General features: G+C 41.4%; 2 protein-coding genes across 7 annotated transcripts in view; both read right to left on the reverse strand.

The window, feature by feature from the left end:
- Nucleotides 1–1,554: 1,554 nt before the first annotated feature.
- On the reverse strand, nt 1,555–4,521 carry LOC121883562 (serotonin N-acetyltransferase-like). 2 transcript variants are annotated; one of them, XM_042391870.1, is made up of 4 exons: nt 4,143–4,521; nt 3,329–3,563; nt 2,756–2,910; nt 1,555–2,631 (listed from the first exon to the last, which is right to left on the reverse strand). In XM_042391870.1, the coding sequence occupies exons 2-4, from the start codon at nt 3,480–3,482 to the stop codon at nt 2,263–2,265; spliced, it is 678 nt and encodes a 225-aa protein (XP_042247804.1). In that variant the 5' UTR covers nt 3,483–3,563; nt 4,143–4,521; the 3' UTR covers nt 1,555–2,262. The 2 variants fall into 2 exon arrangements, with proteins under 2 accessions (XP_042247804.1, XP_042247807.1); XM_042391873.1 differs by lacking the exon at nt 4,143–4,521 and having other exon boundaries at nt 3,329–3,579.
- Nucleotides 4,522–4,892: 371 nt separating this feature from the next.
- Nucleotides 4,893–19,818, reverse strand: part of LOC121883559 (myosin-10) — a 59,507-nt gene continuing 44,581 nt past the window's right edge. For all 5 annotated transcript variants that reach the window (XM_042391866.1, XM_042391867.1, XM_042391868.1 and 2 more), the window contains 26 exons: nt 16,267–16,460; nt 15,891–16,012; nt 15,393–15,462; nt 14,921–15,081; nt 14,691–14,799; nt 14,326–14,457; nt 14,021–14,227; nt 13,740–13,877; nt 13,406–13,529; nt 13,100–13,271; nt 11,996–12,208; nt 11,746–11,890; nt 11,421–11,627; nt 10,181–10,285; nt 9,935–10,087; nt 9,608–9,856; nt 9,207–9,419; nt 8,857–9,069; nt 8,602–8,763; nt 8,352–8,480; nt 8,020–8,108; nt 7,735–7,858; nt 7,323–7,531; nt 7,046–7,154; nt 6,704–6,876; nt 4,893–6,393 (listed from right to left, as the gene is read on the reverse strand). In XM_042391866.1, coding sequence (XP_042247800.1) covers nt 6,237–6,393; nt 6,704–6,876; nt 7,046–7,154; nt 7,323–7,531; nt 7,735–7,858; nt 8,020–8,108; nt 8,352–8,480; nt 8,602–8,763; nt 8,857–9,069; nt 9,207–9,419; nt 9,608–9,856; nt 9,935–10,087; nt 10,181–10,285; nt 11,421–11,627; nt 11,746–11,890; nt 11,996–12,208; nt 13,100–13,271; nt 13,406–13,529; nt 13,740–13,877; nt 14,021–14,227; nt 14,326–14,457; nt 14,691–14,799; nt 14,921–15,081; nt 15,393–15,462; nt 15,891–16,012; nt 16,267–16,460 — 4,079 coding nt within the window. In that variant the 3' untranslated portion in view covers nt 4,893–6,236. The remainder of the gene's footprint in view (nt 6,394–6,703; nt 6,877–7,045; nt 7,155–7,322; nt 7,532–7,734; nt 7,859–8,019; nt 8,109–8,351; nt 8,481–8,601; nt 8,764–8,856; nt 9,070–9,206; nt 9,420–9,607; nt 9,857–9,934; nt 10,088–10,180; nt 10,286–11,420; nt 11,628–11,745; nt 11,891–11,995; nt 12,209–13,099; nt 13,272–13,405; nt 13,530–13,739; nt 13,878–14,020; nt 14,228–14,325; nt 14,458–14,690; nt 14,800–14,920; nt 15,082–15,392; nt 15,463–15,890; nt 16,013–16,266; nt 16,461–19,818) is intronic.

The raw sequence follows: 19,818 nt of genomic DNA on the forward strand, positions 1-19,818 counted from the left end.
CTGATGGTTTAAACCCTGATAATCAGCATTTGCACATTTCTCTCTTATTCACTCTATAAATGACAATGACAAAGCCCTCTGTATGCCTGCCCTGCAATCTTGCCAATACATATAAACCAGCACTCTTATTCAGCGAGCGCTGTTCTGTATTTTCCCTCTAAAATAACAATATCAGGAAAAGGAAAAACCCACAATATTTCTGGGTCAGCCAGGTTTCAGACAGACTTTATTATTGCTAATAGAAAGCCTTGATAAGCAGCCTTAAAAGAAACAACACCAACAGACTTCTAAATATCATAAAGTACATTTACCAAAGTCAAGCAATTTTATACACTAAAAAGGCTCCTCAATCCATTTTTCTTGCTCTTTGTTCCTCTAAACGTTCTGCCAGAAGGAAGAAACTCCAGTAAATCTCAGACTTCACTGACAACCAACTGTGTAAAGATGCCAGCTGGCTACATCAGCTTGAAACAGTAACGATGCTGCAAGCCATCTTCATTCTGCAGTTTCCTCTCTAGAGGAGAAATTCTTTATCACCATTATCCTCTCCAAAGTTCAATGTTTGATGTGTGCCTTTTCTGGCAGTTACAGAGATGTTCTGATCAAATGTCAACTTGTTATCAGTGCTAAAATCTTCACAGCAATACCCCTGATTGCCCCGTGATCCTAGTCTGACAGTGAATGTTTGGTTGTCTCTCTAGTAGAGGTGTGCAACATAAAAAATATGGTTAATCAGTGAAATAACAAAGTAGCACTGCCTGGTTGTACTGATGTAGATTGATATGGATTTAAAATATATATTTGTTAATTTGTCTCTGAATTCAGCTACATGAAAACAAATATAAAACCTGTAAATTCCTTTTCTCTGTACATTTTTATGCATAAAACTGTTTCCTTTCCTCTGCCATGGAGAGCAACTATTTCTGCTGCTAGAAAAAAAAAAAATCATTTTCATTGTCACATGGTAGGCTGAGGTTTCTTTCTTGGTTGGAACGACGAACACTTATGACAAAACATTTGCTGCTGGAAGTACTGGTATCAGACCTTCACTCTGCTCACTGTGTGCCGATGCTAATTGGAGTTCTGGGTCATTTTTGAGGTGACCACTGAGTGCCATGTTTGTCCTTGAGAGCAGAGGGAGCTGCTCAGCCTGGCACGTTAGTGGATTAGACGTGAGTCGGTGACTGTGTCATGGATTAAAGCTCCATTCAAGAGCATAAGGCTTCCCACTGGCAGGACTGTGTCTCCAGTGGTGCAGTTCAGACACAGCTGAAGATACTGGCATAAAACATTGACACTATACTACAGGAAGGCTAAGGAACCTCACATTATGAATAATTGTGATAATGAGGTATTCGCTGAAATCTGAAGTAAATCTTTTATTAGATAAACATCAATGAAGTAAATGTCAGTCAGTGCATGTACAACACTCCTATTTTGGTTAATGTCAGCTTTTGGTAAAAAAAAAAAAAAAAAAAAAAAAAAAAAAAAAGTGAACAAATCAAAATCTTTTCCATCTTAAAAAACAGTATAAAACATTTTTATTGAAATTGTGATACTGTAACAGATACAGGACCCCAAGGAGAATTAACTTTAAAATAAAAATCACAATACAAAATCTGGCTTCACAAGCTGAAACAGCTGTTCCCCACTAACCAAAAAATATATATGTTGATTTAAGTAAGGTCGTTGGATCTGCAGTCTAACTGATGAGTGGATCCTCTTCTAAATCCTCCGACGTTTGCAATAGCTAAAGCCCCCTAATAGAGCTGGAGGAGCTGCGGTTGAGCGGCTAAAGTCGCTGACGTCAGTCCATAGTTGTGGGAAGCCCAGAAAGGTGCTAAGCAGGAGACAGCTTACAGCCACAAATCCAAATGTCTACTACAAATGCAACACCTAAATAATACAGAGTTAATAATAATACAGAGTTGTTGTTGTTGTACTCCTCTCACAGGTGAGCGATACACAGAATAGCCTAACAAAGTGAATTTGGTTACGTGTAATACATTACATCACAGAATAGTACATTCTTGTTTTTATTGTACAATCTCACAATGGGAGAACTTCACACAATATAGATTGACGAGTTTAAGTAAAAGAGAAAAAATCCAACAAAATAGACCCTGAAATACTCACCAAGTGGTGAACATCCTACAAAGAGTAAAACACTGATTTTTTATTTATTTATTTTTTTGTGCCTTTTAAATTAAAGACAACCTGTGCAGATATATCATCTCAGTGAAAAAAGATGAAACCACCATGTCATACATCAACATGTTCGTCAGTCTTTGTCAGTGGCACAGTCAAGGGATGCTGAGGGAAACGAATTGCTTCACTGTTGCGCCGCATGTACGCGTGGCCGCTGATAGGGTACCACATCTCTGTGAAGGTCAGGTTGGCCACGGTGATGGCACAGCGGCCCAGGACCTTGAAGCCAGACTTGCGGTAGAAGGGGATGAGGAAGTCTTCACACATCAGTACCGCTCGGCGCACATTGGGCAGGCAGCGGAGATACTGCAAGTAACGCCACATGAGAAGAGGACCTTTGCCCTGCTGCCTGAAAGTGCGATGGACAGCCAGCACGTGGATGTGGACGGTGGAGCCACAGGGCTTGTGGAGAGTCAGCGCTTCCTGGAGCAAAGTTAAAAACACATGGTTGGATGTCATAATTACTGCTTATGTGTATATATGAATTTGTTTTTAAGAGGTAGCTAAATGATGAACTGGAAAGGTGGAGACATGCAGGATGTCTTACTGTAGTGAGCCTGTCCTGGTCCCACAGAGAGCCGATGATGAAAGCCACCAGGCGGCCTTCCTCAAACCAGCCCATGGACAGCTCCGGACACAGCGTGAGGAAATGACGCACCTCATCCAGATGAAGGGGACACTCACCTGACACTGAGATAAATGCTGAGAGAGAGAGAAAGAGAGAGAGAGAGAGAGAGAGAGAGAGAGAGAGAGAGAGAGAGAGAGAGAGAGAGAGAGAGAGAGAGAGAGAGAGAGAGAGAGAGAGAGAGAATGAGTCCATGCGCAAAAATGGTTTCGTATTACTTTTACGCACACTTAAAGCGGCCCAAACTGCCCAATAAACGTATTGCTGAAGGAATATAGATTTAACACAATCTCCTTAAAAGGTAAATAAAAAGAATATCTGACAAATAAATTAAGAGCGAAAGGGAATTAGATCTGTCGAAGCGCCAAATGGTTTTACGCAAAACTCTCTTGTTGATGAAATGCTTCTTTTGACTCAGCAAAACTTCAGAGCGAATTTGTGCCCAGCAGAGCGGATTTCTGCTTCAATATGTGACGGATAAGATGGGTTTCTTACCTTCCCGCTCGATTTCAAAGACGCTTATGGCATCTTGTGTGTTGAGCGGCCGGACTTCGCTTGCGGGAAGTGTGTGTCTCCTCTGGATAGGCGAAACGGAAGGTGATGACTGCATTGGTTTGATGAAAGGCTGGGCGCCCACAACGGACATCATACGGTTTTACACTTCTCCCTCCAAAAAAACCTTGTCTTGTCTCTTTCTTTCCCGCTCCGCAGGAAGCACCTGTATCAGGCCCTGCGAGGAGAACAGGATGGTTTGTGTCCGTATTTATAGGACAGCTTCACCGGCTGTGATTCACCGGTCGATTTGCATTTGAATATTTGATGTCAGACTGCAGGTCACAACTGTGTAGGGCAATTTGCTGAAACCTACAATTAACTGTGTTCATTGTTGCCGTTTGGTTTTTGTCTCTAAAAGGAATTGGCAGATAATGACAAATGATTTTCACTGAACCATCACCTCCGGCTTTACGAGGCACGTTGACGTCCACAGAGGCAGGAGCAACACAGCAGCAGTTGAAAAAAAGTTTCATATTTGACAAAGTGCCACTAAATTGATATTTATAGTTACACCACATCTCAAGATAACACAACTGGTCAGTGCAATGAAGTAGCCTGTATGCGTAAAAAGTGGCACAGACGAACGTCTGTTGATCCTCATAGCTTTTTGCTCCATCATTACTTCCCAATTTCATGGATAAGACCATTTAAAAAAAGGCTGCTAGCTAAATTATGTAAATAAACGCCACCTTGCTTCACCTTGAGGTCACTCATGATTGTTTTCCAGCAGCTACAAGGCTACAGTTACACTTACCGGAGGAGTTTGAGGTGTATGTCAGGGAGGTTTTGTTCTTCTGGTTGAGCGGCTCTCCTTCTCTGCCTCCGTCTCTCCTACTCCACAACAGACGTCTCTTTTCATTATGGAGTGATTATTACTATGAGTCACATGATGGATTACAGAAGTTGTTTCCACAACTCGGCGCATTAGAGACACTTTATCTCCTCTCTGACAGAGCGCATAACGCATTCTTTTGGAGAAAGTGAACACCTTATATCAGAAATATTTGGGGTCTTTGATTCATTTTGACAGCCTCTTTGGCCACGATTGGTCAAGCTGTTTCTGTGTTCAGTAGGTGTAACACAATAATACTCTTGATCAAATGAATGGAGACACGAAGACAAAATGAACACTACAGTGTGGTGTATCCTTTGACCAGCGACAGCAACCAAATGATTTTCATTTTATTCAGGTATTTAAGATTGCCATGATTTTATGTTTCCACAATCTGAATTTAATTCAGTGGAATTATTGCCTGTGCATTTTAGTTTACTCTACAAACACACACACACACACACACACACACAGACAAGAAAATGTGTGTTTGCTGTCATACAGATAGGCGTTATTTTTCTGCAAATGATTTTGAAAATGTATGACATTACTACTGAAGTGGTTGATGACTCATCACGGACTGATGCACAGTTGATCCTGTCTAATCCGCAGCATTTGGAATTTTGACTGGAGTTTGTACTGTTCACAGGTGAGTTATAAATACAATGGAAGTGAATTGGGCTCCATAGACTTTAATGCATTATATAACCCCTACTAATTCATAAACTGTACATAATGAGCATAGGTACAGTTTATCAATGTATAATACTGAGCATATTGAGATATGAATGGAGGTTTTTTTTTAAACTGTATACAACAGCAGAGATATAAATACAGTCGGTCTATTGGATTGTTTTTAAATCTTAATAACTCAAAAAGTATAAAAGTTATCAATAAGAAAAGTCGTAGCACCCATCTACACAGAATCCCGCACGGTTTCACATACAGTATGAATCACTGTTGTAACATCCAAGCGAAGAAAATCAGTTTTCCCACTAACATCTCATTTCATATGCAAATTTATGAATATTTTATGAAAATACATTGACCTTCACAAAATTACGCATGTTTCAGTATATGAACAGTATATGTGGCGTACATGTGTTTTGAGTTTTGAGTAAGCGGAAAAAGGCACAGAAGAAGAAGAAGAAAACAAGAGAACATGAGCGATTGCTGCCTTCACAGCACTCACGCCAAATAATTACAAGTCGACACTGACCTACTGTCAAACATCTGAGAATCCAATACTGGTCAAGAGAGCAATGTTTCATAGCACTGAGGCAACAAGGCAGAATACAGTCACATTTCTATATTCATATGCAAGCAAACAATCCTAGCATAGGAGTGGAAAAATACTATTCAGTTACAGTTCAACTAACATAACTAAACTGATTCATACGATGAATATGTTGTAGATTGATGAAAAAATAAAGTCAGAAGGTTGTTTGCTTTCATCATAATTTGTTCCTTTCAGATATTGCAATGCTGTTATTTTAGCATTCGGAAGCGTTTTAAACAGCTAAATACTGGTCCAACTGAGGATAATTATCATGTTCATCCAGACACGTGTGCACTCACTGCATTATGAGCAGGTGGATGAACTCCATCAGGAAAGGTTTGCTTATTTCTAATGTGTGCACAAAGAGAGAGCTACGGGGGGTTTGTGAAGTCATCTATACTGAATGGAAGTTGCTATTAAACAGCCCTGCAGCTTGATAAGGAGGGGTAAGGCAGAGTAGTGCTTAAGTGGGGTTCAACTGCTGGTGTCTGCTAAGGTTTAGGGTTGAGAAGTAAGGTCAGGAATATGGTGTTTTAGGTATTCTTGCTTAGATCATGCAGCATGTGGTTTGGAGAGAACTGATCTATTCAGACAGGAGCTACGAGGGATTTTAAGTGCTGAAGTAGCCAGAGGGGCAACAAGAGAGTCCCTATTGAAGCTGGAAGTGTCTGTGTTTTTCCGGTGGGGCTGAGAGGTGATGCGTAGATGGGAGAGCAAAAGTTAAGGCTTTTTCTCTTCTACTCTGGCTGGGGCGCTGGTGTCTCGTTGGCATTGTTGTCAGTGATCTTGTTTTCCAGCTCATCATCGGACAGGAGGTCCAAGGAGGAAGTTCCCTCCACCTGCAGCGGACGTCTGCCTGAGCGACTGGAGGAGAAGCTGATGGGGCCGCCGCGCCTGAAGGAGGAAGAGGTGTAGAGGTAAAGAGAGGGTGTTGACACCGGAGGCCAAAGTAAGAAAATAAGCTAAGAGGGAAAAGATGAATATCTGATAATTGTCCCTCATTCATTAAGCCAACATATGTTCAAAGGTAAAATGTTAGCTACTCATTTCTCCATCAAACTCACACACAATCTTAACAAGGAAGCTAATAAGAAAAAAGTGAAAACACCTGTGTGGGTAGACTATATCTCTTTATTTGTTACCTATTTAGCAGTTGCTTTACTATAAGTGACAGTAGTGGATGCTTTTGTCTGTTTCACCGTACCTGAGGCGGTTCTTGAGTGTGTGCACCTCACGGCTCAGACCCTCGCTGGCCTCGGTGGCGTCATCCAGCTCTCTCTGCAGTTTCCTGCGTGAGGCATTGGCTCTTGTTGCCTCCTCTTCAGCCTCCTCCAGCTGACGTTTCAGCTGCTTCATGCGGGAGTTAGTCTTTTCCACCTTTACACACACAAACACAGAAAAACAAAAAAACAATAGCGAGAAATTTAAAATGGGTGCGCAGGCCGGCATTTAGGGCTGCAGGGTTGCTTTCTGGTCTAGATTGTAGAAAGAGATGCTTGAAAACAGCTAATTACAGCAGTGTTCATATCAGCAGAGACAGACGTACTTGTTCTTTAAACTGGTCGGCATGGCGGCGCTCATCCTCCACCTGCATGCAGATTTCTTTCAGCTTCTTCTCGGTCCTTCTCACAATCTTGTTGGCCGTTGCTCGCTCCCTGCAGTGAAGAACAGGTGAAGGTTAGAGAAAAGGAGCAACGTAGGTAAACCTATCAATGTGTTTTAGACAATTATTTTTGACTAAATTTTGATCTCATAGTAACAGGGTTTGCTCTACAAATAATGTTCATTCATTTAAGCGAGGAGGAGAGTGTAATCATTCTCACTTAGCCTCCTGCTCCAGCTGTTCCTCCAGCTGTGCTATCTTGGCCTCCAGGGCAGCGATGGAGGCCTTAAACCTGCTCTTCACCGAACCCTCCAGCTCTCCCAGCTTGGCCCGCAGCTCCTTGTTTTGACGCTCCAATTGCTGGCGAGCATTCTCACTCTTCTGGCCTGTGCTGCGTTCCGCACTCAGCTCTGTAGTCAGTGTGTCCACCTGGGAGGAGGAAGGAAGAGCGAGAGGGGGAGCAGGTAACAGAGAGAGGAGGATAGAGAGAGTATCGTGTATGAACCTCATGTTATTTATGATTTGACTTTAATCTTTTTTATACTTTATATTAGTCAGATGAAAATAGGGATGAACAAAGATGGTAAAAAAGTATGAACACAGTACTATGTCAATATAACACCACACCACACCTGCATGGTTGTCTTTCTGAAGCGGTCGTTGAGTAGCTCCATGTTACCCTGCTCCTCTTCCAGCTCCTCCTCCAGTTGGGCAATACGAGCCTCCAGCCTCCTCTTCTCATCCATCAGAGCAGACCTGAAGCATGAAAAGTAAGAGAATTATGTCATCAAAATGTCACTTCAATAATCTTCTGTTGAAAGAGAAGACCATATAAATACTGTATGTCCTGGCTGAGAGGAGCATCTTAAAAGTGGCTACTAATCCTCCCTGCAGAACCAAATGTGTGTGTAACTTACTTTCCAGAGGTGCTGTTGGAGATTTCATCTTGCAGCTCATCCCGTTCCTGCTCTGCATGGCGCCGGCCTCTCTCAGATGCTGCCAGGTCCTGCAAAGAGAGAGAGCAGGACAGAGAGACAGGGGAAAGGTTAAAGGTGAAACACAGGTTATCAGCACTTCACTTGTGTGTCATCGAACGTTGAGAGTGAACCATACAATGCTTTATCATGAGTTAAGACTGTAGAGTATACAGTACATACAAAAGCCCAGCTGCCATAAATCAACACCCTACAACCCTAAATAGCTCCAGCTCCACCATGCATCAGGCTGGTTTTTTGAAGAAGTCCTGTACCTCATGTAGCTGCACAATCTCAGCCTCAAGGCTCTTGAGTTTCTTCTCATTTTCCTTGGACATGGCAAAAATATCATCTCTAGAAGCTCGGGCGTCTTCCAACTCCCGCTGGTAGTCCTTCATTTGGGCCTGAAGGAGACAACATATTGCTGAGAATGGCTGCTTACTGTTGTGCTTAGAATGGGAAAGGTATGAATGGAGGATGAAATATGAAGCGTAACTGATTCAAACATATGTATCAAATCCATACCTGTAACTTGCGCAGCTGTTTGATGGCTTCATCTCGAGCCTTGTTGGCTCCTTCTATATGACCCTCTATATCCTTCAAATCCATCTCCAGTTTCTTTTTAGCAGCTACAGCCAGACCTCTCTGCTTCCTCTCATCCTCCAACTCTGCTTCCATCTCTCGCACCTGAGGGGAGCAGCCAGAACAAGATATTAGTGTTGTGGGATGTATAGGATATTCTTCCATCATGACTTTACTTTTTTAAGTGTTATCCTGCACCTGCTTGACCAGCGCTCTCTTCTTTTCATCGTTCTGGTCATCGCGGCCTTGAAGGTCTCTCTCGTACTGAGCCTTCATGGCCTGCATGTTGACCTCCAGACGCAGCTTGGCGTCCTCTGTGGCCTGCAGCTCGTCCTCCAGCTCCTCCAACTGAGTCTTCATCTCTTCCAGCTGCTGCTCCAGAGTACGCTTGGATTTCTCCAGCTCATGGACCTGATAGGGAGGAGATACACAGAGGGTGATTGGTGAAAGAGAGATGAGGGTTTAGGAAGAGAGGATGGAAGGAGAAAGAAAGAAAAATTCTGTGGCAGATTTTTTTTCATATGTACTGTATTGATCCCAACACTCACATTCTTGCCCACGTCATCCTTTGAACTCATTAGATCTTCCATTTCGGCACGCAGCTGCTTGTTAACCCTCTCCAGCTCTTCTTTGGCCTCCAGTGCCTCGTCCAAAGCTCTGGTCATGGACAGAGCTTTGGTCTCCTTCTCTCTGGCCTCAGCTTCAGCACGGTCACGTTCCTCAGCATAACGAGCTGAGATGCTCTTCTCCTCAGCCAGCATCTACAGAGGATCAGATTGGAATTTTATGAAAATTATCTTTGTAATTTGTGAAGACGGTAATTTGAGGAAATTAATTAAATCTATTTAACCTATAAAACTAGAGGATTCAATAGTAATATTTAAAAATATATTGAAGACAAATTTACAAACTCACTTGTTTTCTAAACAATATATCTGTGTGTACTCACCTGGTCAAACTTCTTCTGCTTCTTCTCCAGGTTGGAGACGATCTGTCTCTGGTGATCCAAGTCTACAGTTAGATCATCCAGCTCCTGTTGCAGACGGGTCTTTGTCTTCTCCATCTTTTCAAAAGCGATGGTCTTCTCTTCCAGACGCTGGCTGGACAGCTCCATGTCCTTCTGCAGCTTCTTCTTCGTCTCCTCCAGGCCCTCGATTGTTCCAACATCATCCTCTAGCTTCTTCTTACTCTCTGACAGCTACAAACAGAAAACAGGACATATTCAGAAAAGAATAAACAAAAATATGACTTAAACATTGCTGACCATCTGTCCTACCTGAGCCTGTAGAGTCAGCATCTGTTTGTCCAGATTCTTGCGTGCCTCCTCATCCTCCTCCTGCTGCTCCTGCAGAGCATTCTTCTCCTCTTCTAACTGGCGTATACGACTGCTGAGGTTTAGTTTCTGGCGGGTCTCCTCCTGGAGCAGCTCCTAAAAGAAAATGAATATTTGTCCAGTTAGTTTAACAGAAAGTAGTAATTAGTTTTCACTTGATGATTCATGCTCAGAGACGCTGTATGTCACCTGTGTGTCTTGTAGCTGACTCTCTAGTCCAGAGACATCTTTGGCCATCTTGATACCCTTCCTCTCTGCATCTTCCAGCATGGTTGAAACATTGTCCAACTCAGTCTGTATGGGACGGTACAAAGGTCAATTTAGGTTAAATGTATTGTTAAAACACTGTCATAAAAATAGGCTTGTCAAAAATGTGGTTTTATATCACAACTGCGTTCTTCAACTTTGCACTTAGCTTTTCAGTTAAACTGCATCATTACAGTTTCCATTCATTTGGTTTGCATACTGTTAGTAAGAGGAACAGTCTACCTCTAATATAAAGGAACAGTTTAAAAATTAAATTTCTAAAGTATACAGCTTTTACAATCAAGAAAGAAATTCAAATTTAAGCTAATCTATGGCATCTTCTGTTAATAAAACACAAAGAAAATGAGGATTATACATCCAGAAGTGTTCAGAAAGTTTTGACATGAAAGCTGAAGTTTACCATTAAAAGTAGACTCAGTCATTCTGAAGAAAGATTGTTTATATTTTAACTTAACACCCAAACAAATACACCTCTCCCCTAAGAAACTCTGCACCCCAAATTCATGGATGCACATTTCCAAGGCAACAACCAAAAGAGAAATATGGCACAATTCAGAGTGATGCATCAGCTGTAGAGTCACCTCTGTTCCTCTCACACTTTATCACTGGTGGAAAAAAATCGTCTCATGTGAGCACAACAGTCCATCCACACTCTCCGCCTCTCTGGTTTGCCACCATTCAACGGGTGCTGGAGACAGGACACTGTCATGTCCTCACACAGACAGCTGCTCTGATGACTTCCCCGTCCTATGCACTAGCACTACCGCCCCCTGCTGCTGATTGGCTGGAATAGTATTGTGTGGCTCGCTCCAGCCACTTTGTTTGTTTCTCATTCACAAAGCCAGTGCTGTGTATGTATGTATGCACTCACAGAAGGGACAGCTAGCGGACAGTGAGGAGATATTTGCTGAATTTGACAAAAAGTGTGCTGAAAATCTTTCACCAGAATCACTGACTCTACCTTTAATGACAATATTTCTTTATGATCAGTACATTTAAAAATATATGGTTTATTTTTTCTCATAGGTGGTACCAGTTTCACCTAAAACACATGGATTCCATCACTATATGGGGGAAAAAAACACTATTTTTGATTGTATTCATTTTACTTGGATTGATTCCACTGTTTTAAATCAAGCATGTTTTCATCTCCACCCCTCACCTGCAGTTTGTGTGTGCGTTCACCCAGTTCTGCCTTGGCCCTGTCTCCCTCAGTGACCCTGGCCATGTACTCCTGCAGCTGGCCTTCCAGTTTCTTCCTCTTGTGCTCCGACTCTGTCTTCGCCTGCTGTAGGCTCTTGACCTCGTTGGTCAGCTCCTTATTGGCGCTCTCCTGGCTCTGCTTGGTCTTTTCCAGATTAGCCTTAAACTGGACATAATGAACGGCAAACATTAGTGTAGTCACATGATGAAGTGATGTCGCTATCTCTTTGAAGGATTTGATAATCCTGTGATATTAGATTGTAGATTGTGGAAAGGTATTTCACCCTCTTGGCTTGTTCCAGCTGTTCAGACAGCTCTTCCAAGGCAGTGGCATGCCTCTGTCGCATCTCTTGGATCTGACCCTCATGATTTTTAGTCTCCTCCTCAATGGCTTTCTTCAGCTCTGCAACTTCCTGTTCACGCTTGGTCCTACAAAGAATAAGGACACAGAAAAGACTTAATTTTCCTGTTTCCTGATAGACCACTGTCTATTATAAAAATGTAAATCAAGGAGTAAAATGCAGAGTGCAGTACCTAAGCTCCTGCTGGGCTGCGGTTGTATCAAGGGTGTCCTCCAGTTCTGTCTTAAGGGCCTCAAGCTCTTCGCTCAAGTCCCTCTTGAGCTTCTCGGCCTTGTTCCTGGACTGTTTCTCGGACTCTAAGTCCTCCTGCAGCTCAGACAGCTGGGCCTGCAGCTCCCTCACCTGTTTCAGAGCGTTGTTCTTCTGGCTAACCTCATCTTCACCCCTGTTCAACATTAAGAACATTGAAGAACATGTAACAAGATCCCAGATACAAAGTGAAAAAAACATTGTGACTGTGATGGTATGATTGAAAAAAATATGACCAGGGAACCTCACAAAAAATATGCTGCAGCCTGAATTTTATTTCAATATCATTAAAAAAATTCTTTCTTCTAGCTCTTCACTCATTTTACATTTTTTAACTTTTGTGTTTATAAATAAACTATTGCTTGAAAAGATTAACACACACACACACACACACACACACACACACACATTCAGTTCCTTGAGTGAACTCATCTGCTGTGTGGCCACTGGGTGGCAGCAGAGACAAAATCACTATTTCATAACTCACTTGATGCCAACAGTTTTCTTATGATGGAGACTCCTAAATAAGCTGCATGCAGGCTGCTTAGATGCATGGTTTTAAACTTACAAAGAACTAAACTTAATTAATACCACACAAATTACATGACCACCCATCATACAGTCAAACGACGCAAACACATTCCAATGCAGTGACAATCAGTGGATGAATATGTTTTGTTGAGGCAGCCTGCAGGACAATGAGTCTCACAGGCTATTTTTTACTAAATTATAAGATCTCTGCTATATAAGTGTCTGCAGTGTTGTCAGTCCAATAAAATGTGTCATATAAACTGGCAGGTGTGAATTCATCGTGCAATAATGTTTAGTGTGATGACTGTTCTGCACAGCTATGCAGCACTTATCTGAGACTGACTCATGTAGCAGAATCTCAGTGACTCAATATTAAAACTCTGGAACCCATATTTAGCTCGCGTGCAGTTATGTAATACTTTTGTTGGTGAAGTGATGTGACCTGTACTGAACAGTTTTGCTCCATTGTCCCCCAGGTGGTCCCAGTATCTCCTACCTAGCCTGCAGTATCTGCTGCTCGTCTTCCTTCTTGCCCAGCTGAGCTTTCAGCTCCTCTGTCTGGGCCTGAAGTTCGGATATCTGGTCTTGAAAGTCGGTCGTTTCCCCATCCAGCTTCCTCTTAGCCTTCTCTAGCTCCTGACGGGTCTTCTCTTCCTTCTTCAGTCTCTCTGAATTAGAAATAATTTTAATAAACAATGGTTTATTAAATCACAAAGAAACATGAGCATGGTTTAAAGTTTACAGGCTCATGTATTGAACAAGTTTATTCTGCTTTCCTGTTCTATGCATTCTGTTAATTTACCCTCCAAGTCGACTATCATCATCTCCTGCTTGTTCTTGACCTTGCCCAGGTTCTTGGCTTTCTCTTCCTCTTCAGCTAGCACCGAGGTCATCTCATTGATTCTGTCCTCCATCAGTTTCTTTTCCTGAAGATGGGAGAGAGGTACAGGTAGGTTAGTGCACAGCTAGCCTCTCAAATCAGTGTCAACATGTTTCAATGCTGTGAAACTTTTGACTGTATCTTATTAAAGGAGAAAAGACCCTCCATCTCTTATTTAAAACCAATCCTCACAATTCTACACTACATCTCTGTGCATCCTAAACCCGTAGTTGAAATGTAGACCCTTTTCTCTCACCTTGATGAACTTGGAGTTCTGGTCCTCTAGTAGCAAAATGTCCTCTTCAAACTTCTTCATTTTGGCCTCAGCTGTCACTTTCTCCAGCTGCAGCTTCTGCCTGCCAGCCTCCTCTTCATCCAATTGTTCTTCCAGGTCCTACACACACAAGTATTTAATCATAGCAAACTTTTTTTTTTTTAAAGTAATTTCAAAGACTAATCTTTTGAAATATATTTCCAACAGTGCAAAAATTGTTTTTCAGCAACCACTACTTAAATTTCCATATCTCTAGGACATACCTGGATATGGGACTGCATCTTCTTCTTCTCATTCTGCAGGCCCTGGCCTCTTTCTTCTTCTTCCTCCAGCCTGGACTCCAGGTCATGGAGGATCTCCTCCAGCTCTTGCTTTTTGGAAGCCAGACGAGCTCTCATCTCCTCGGCCTCTGCAAACAGCTCTGTCTCTGCCTGCAGCTGCTCTGCTAGTATGTTCTTCTCCTCCATTAACTACACATAAATAATATTAATGCCTTCAATTATGCATCATGAAAATTCATGTTGTTAAAATGTGGCACTAACAGAGTATTTCTGCAGTTGTAACTGACCTGCTGGTGTTTCCTCTCCATCTCCACCAGCTCTCCCTCCACCTTGGTCTGCTTCTCCTTCACCTTGACCAGCTCCTCATCTTTAGCCTGCATCTCCTCCTCCTGCCTGGTCACCTGCAGCAGGGGCTTCACCTGCAGGTACAGATGAAGAGAAATGTTTCAGAAGACGAAGCACATTCTAGCTGACATATTGGAGCTAGATTTAAATGGGAAATTATAGTATCTCTTCTGATAAATCTGACCAGTTCTCCTTTGGACCTCAATGCTGGCACGATCCTTACCAGAAGGGTAGTGACTTCTATAGGCAGACACACACTGCACAAACATTCTTGGCAGCATGCATGTATAAACACAAAGGCACACACCTTGGTGAAGAGTCTCCACCACTGCCAGTGACGCAGCTTCAAGTATGCAGCACAGTTTCTCTGGAGAACCTTCAGTGCACTAAGCTGCTGCTGCTTCTTAGCAAAGGCTCTGAAGCATTACGAGAGAGGAAAAGAACAAATATTGAACAGTCAAATCAAATTTTTTGTGATAAAATCTTCAAACTAACTCTGGGCCTTTATAAACAAATAACTAAGTAGACAGCCCTTACTTGCGTGCCAAATATCCTCGACAGACGGCCTGAAAGTAAATTATGATGTCAGTGATCTTCAGGTCCCTCTCTTCCTCCAGGTGGGCCAGGACTCCAGCCCTGAAGAAGATCTTACTCTGGCCGATACGAAACAAGTTGCCATCTAGCTCCAGGGCTTTGATCTACCAAAGGAAAGGGGAGAAATGAGAGAACTTAAATTAATAACTGTTCTTTGTTGTGTAGTAATGGGACTAGATCATTCACAAAATCTATTTTATATTTAGAAATTCCTGCTTTAAAGATGAGGTGGTTCTTAATACTTAATTTAGACTGTTTTTACACTCAAATGATGAACATTTGGATTATTTCATCGTCTTATAACCTGAGAAAGTCATAATAAATGAAGCGCCTTGTTTCAAATGTGAGCGGTGTGACTCTGAGGCAGCAGTCGAGATAATTTGCGTTTGTTCTCGACTGAGACACAAGACCTTACCATTCTCTCGCAGGCCTGCTTGCCATCCATGAAGCCCTTGGGAATGGCGTTAGGAGTGAGGATCTCATACCTGGACACAAAGCAGAGAGAGGAGTCCACTGTAAGGACAGAGAGTCACTAGGACAAAAAAAATAAATTTGTTGCTTCAAACTGGCTAAAGCTATAAGATGTAGAACGTGGGAGAGAAAGAAGTGGTAGAGGCTTGTGTCTCCTAAATTACAGTTACAGAGCTACAGAGATCAAACAATTTCACAAAGGTGAAAGAATATCAGAGACCAGATCCTTCTTTTATTAACAGAGTGAAAAAGCATACTGCTAGGTTTCTGAGAGCCATATCATGTCATATTTTATACCTATTATTTATTTATTTATGACAATTATGGTCATCTATTTATGACAATAAAGTTATATGCTTTACTGTATCACCTAAATTTTCCACATTTTTACAGGACATGTGATGACCAGACATTAACTGAGTCAGAGGTAAAGCATTATTACCTCTGTCTGAACTCCTGGAAGACAATGCGATTAGGGAAGCCCTGTCTGCAGATACGGATCCCCTCCAGCACACCATTACACCTCAGCTGGTCCAGAACTAGGTGGGGGTCCAGTTTTCCAGCCTGGGTGAGGAGGATGAAGAAGAAAGAAGAAAGCAGGGAGGAGATGGGGAACAAAAGAAGGTGAATGAAAACAAGAGGAGAATGAAAATGAAAAAACAAAACAAAAAAAAAATTGAGAAGGTTTAAGAACAAACTTTACATTTGGGCAAAATTCATTCAAGCTTATCACAAGTAAGCTTTATCAAACAGTACATATATCAATATCTATCAGTCCAGCTTGTACTGAGGGTAACTGTGACAATCTTGAGACGGACCCTTTTTTCATGGTTTGGGATGATGCATCGGACAAAGTTGGGATTGGTGTTCCTCAGTGTGGCCATCAGCTTAGACAACTGCTCCTTGTACAGCTGTCCCACGGTGCGGAACATGCCCTTCTTGGTCTTGTATGCAGCACCAAACGCTGTCTCATTCATGCCTGCAACCTGGTCCAGACCCACAATTCGGTCAACTGGTGATGAAAGATGAGATGAAGAGAAAGACAGATAACTGTATTAACAAAGGGGTAGATACAGTAGCTGACGTGATGTTTGTGATGCTATCTTTATTGATAGATGTATGTAAAATACATCAAAGTGATGCGCTCGGGGTAATTATAATATGTAGAAAAGAGAAAAGCCAACAAATTGTCTTTCAGGTTTTGTATTAGTGTTGAAATCCAATGCGGATATTCATCAGGAAACATTAAACTGAACAGGATTTGCTCTTTTCTATTTTTGTGATAAAGCATGAAGACAGACAATGATGTTGCTGCTTTGAAAACAGTCACATCAGTTGTGATCAGAGACCATCAGCTGTTTTGATTCTATAAGCTAACATTATTACAAACACACAGAGCTGGTTTGTCCCAGCCAGCAATCTGTTGAACAGTCCTTCATTAAAAAATGATTTTAAAACTGGATCTACCTGATTTGTCCTGATGCTCATCAGACAGCGGTCGATTACTTAATACAGCCAGGACACAGAGATGAACTCTTAAATATGTAACATACCGTACATTTGAATATTGCCAAAACAGGGAGGTTATCAAGCATTTTGATTTCAACCACTGGATAAAATCTGTAAGAATCACAACAAATAGCAAACCCAAATAACAAGAATGAGCAGGATTATTCCATTAATTTACTTTCATTATGCAAACAGGGGAAAAAATTCCCCACAGCACAAGGAATAAATACTGGTGACACAAGATGAGACTTATTCAGCAACTCAACAGAAACATGTCACATCAGCAGTATCTGTGACCAATTTGCACTCTGAAACTGAAAACAGTGCCATTGATACTCTGCACATCTAGTGCTGCGTCATTTTTCCCCCTGCAACTTGGTTGTATGTAACTAAATTTCAACAGCTTTTCACTGGGTATCACCACAGCATTTAATCAAAAATTGCATGCAAATTAGGTGCACTGAAATTGAACATTCACTGATGTTATAAAAATTACATCTTATCCCTTTATCATCATAGCACTAATCAATCAAAGTTTATAAAACATAATATGAATAGAAGCTGTGCACCTTTTTAGTATAACAAAAAAATACATTTTGTTTTAATTTCTCTTTAATTAGTATACAACTTCTACTCAAATCAAGGACATGACCCTATTAAGATTTTCTTGGTTAAATCTTTAACTGGATGATAATTCAGCAACACTACATTGCTCAGAAATGCTAATAAAAAAGATTAATAACAATGAGATGGATCAGATATCTGGTGTGCAGGTTCTTCAAATATTCCCCTCTTTTAGTTATTGGCAGCACTAAGTAAGAGGGAACTTAAATCTATCCTGACGTGCCAGATGGTTTGTTACACAGAACCATCTGAGAAGTCATCCTTGGAAACTGTTTGGAAAAGGGCAGACACTTTCAAAAAATGCTTGGCAGGTGGATGAACCATCTGTCTATCACTGTCTATCACCGTCTTACCTTGCGAGGCAGCTGGATTTACGAGATCACAAGATCACACAAGAATCCTCATAGGAGGCTGATTGGTCTAAACCACCTGTGGTTCAGACACAAATGCATAATTTGAAGCCTGACAAGATGGATTCTCGCGTGATCTCGTGATGTCATAATCCCGCAAATCCAGCTGCCTCGCAAGGTAAACTTAAATCATCTCTGGATCCAATGATCCTCCTAAAATATGGACACTGGTAATTTCCATCTGCTGTTCGCTCTGACACACACTGGTTTAAGTCTGTTGAACGCAAACAATATTATTTAGTCACTGTATTATATTTAAATATATGTTAATCAGTGGATTGCTAATCATTGCATAAAGTGGATAGAGGCTATTTGCCCTTTTTAGGCACTGTGACACCTCCTCTGAACATGGCGTCCCACCAAATCATTAAAATAAAAAATGTTTTAGTCAATATGTACCAGGCCCTAAAAGCAGCTTTATAATTCATCCATCTGACCAGCCCGAGATAATCTTTACTGTTTCAGATTTTCAGCCTTTTGACAATAATGCTATCAATCTGTTTTGCATTGTGTGAATTCACTTTGTACCACAAAACAAATACAAAAAGAAATGCCTTACCTGGCCTGGCTTAACATTTAAGCAATAGTTATTGGAGTAATAAGTGGGAGTAACCCATCAGCATTGATGGAAGAAGGGAAGTTTTTGACATCAGATGTTTTAAATACAACAGGAGTACAGCCATGCAAAGCCACAGGGGAGCTGTCAGAGGGGTGCACATAGCAGCCATGACACAACAGGGAACCAATGATCCCTCCCGTGCAGAGGATGAGGAGAAGCCAGTGGTACATGAAGGTTAATTGTTACTATTAGTCACCTGGAGCTTCATGGAGCCCAGACACATTGTCATAGAAAGAGGCTCTCTGAAACGTCTGAATGTCTACAGCAACAGAGACAAGGACAGAGAAAGAAGACAGGAGAGTGAGAGAGAAAAAGAAAGCCTACAAACACCCATTTCACATACTCACACTAACATACAAATGTTCATAAACATTCATTAGTTGTTCTCTGTGTTAAGTGTACTGAAGAGTAAACGTCAGTTCATCCACTGGAATACTATAGTACATGCATAATACCAAAGCCTTGTTATTATTTAAAGTTAGTGTTGGGTTATCATAGCTGATCATTAATCAGGAGGAAGATTAGTCCAGAAAGTGTTTTATAAATATTTGCTTTCCATTTGACCCGTTTGTGATTCCATAGAAAACAAAAGTCAAATTAAAATGAAGTTTCTTCAGACCATGGCTCACTTCATCCAATCTATGAACAATGTACTCGCTGGGGGAGAAAATACAGTATTAGCAATTAATCAGTCATTCAGCTCTGGTTTACCTCACTTAAATTTGGTGTTTTTGTTGGCAAAACTCCCACATTAGAGAAACCATGAAACACACTGCTGGATGAAACTCGGAAGTGTGAGAGAAGAGAGAATGTATTCCCCATTTTCATCTAATACTAAGTTCATTGAGTGATGATATGCTTTGCAACATCACACGGCCATGCTAGCAGCTCTGGCTATTTAGGCACAGGTGGTGTGCGTTGAGCTAAATGCTAACCTCAGCATGCTAACATGCTCACTATGACAATGTTAACATAGTAATGTTTAACAGGTATCTTAGTTTAGAGCATTAGCATACTAACTAGTTATCACTGAACGCAAAGTACAACTGAGGCTGATGGGAATGTTTTACATGTATTTGCTACACTTATAATTTCATGACAATTTATCTAATAGTTGTTGAGATATTTATTAGTCTGAACCAAAGTGGTAGACAAACTGATTGATGGACAAACCAACATTGCCATCTAAAGACCCAAAAGAGATAAAG

This window comes from Thunnus maccoyii, chromosome 18 (genome assembly GCF_910596095.1).
Source record: "Thunnus maccoyii chromosome 18, fThuMac1.1, whole genome shotgun sequence".
Taxonomy (NCBI): Eukaryota; Metazoa; Chordata; class Actinopteri; order Scombriformes; family Scombridae; genus Thunnus; species Thunnus maccoyii.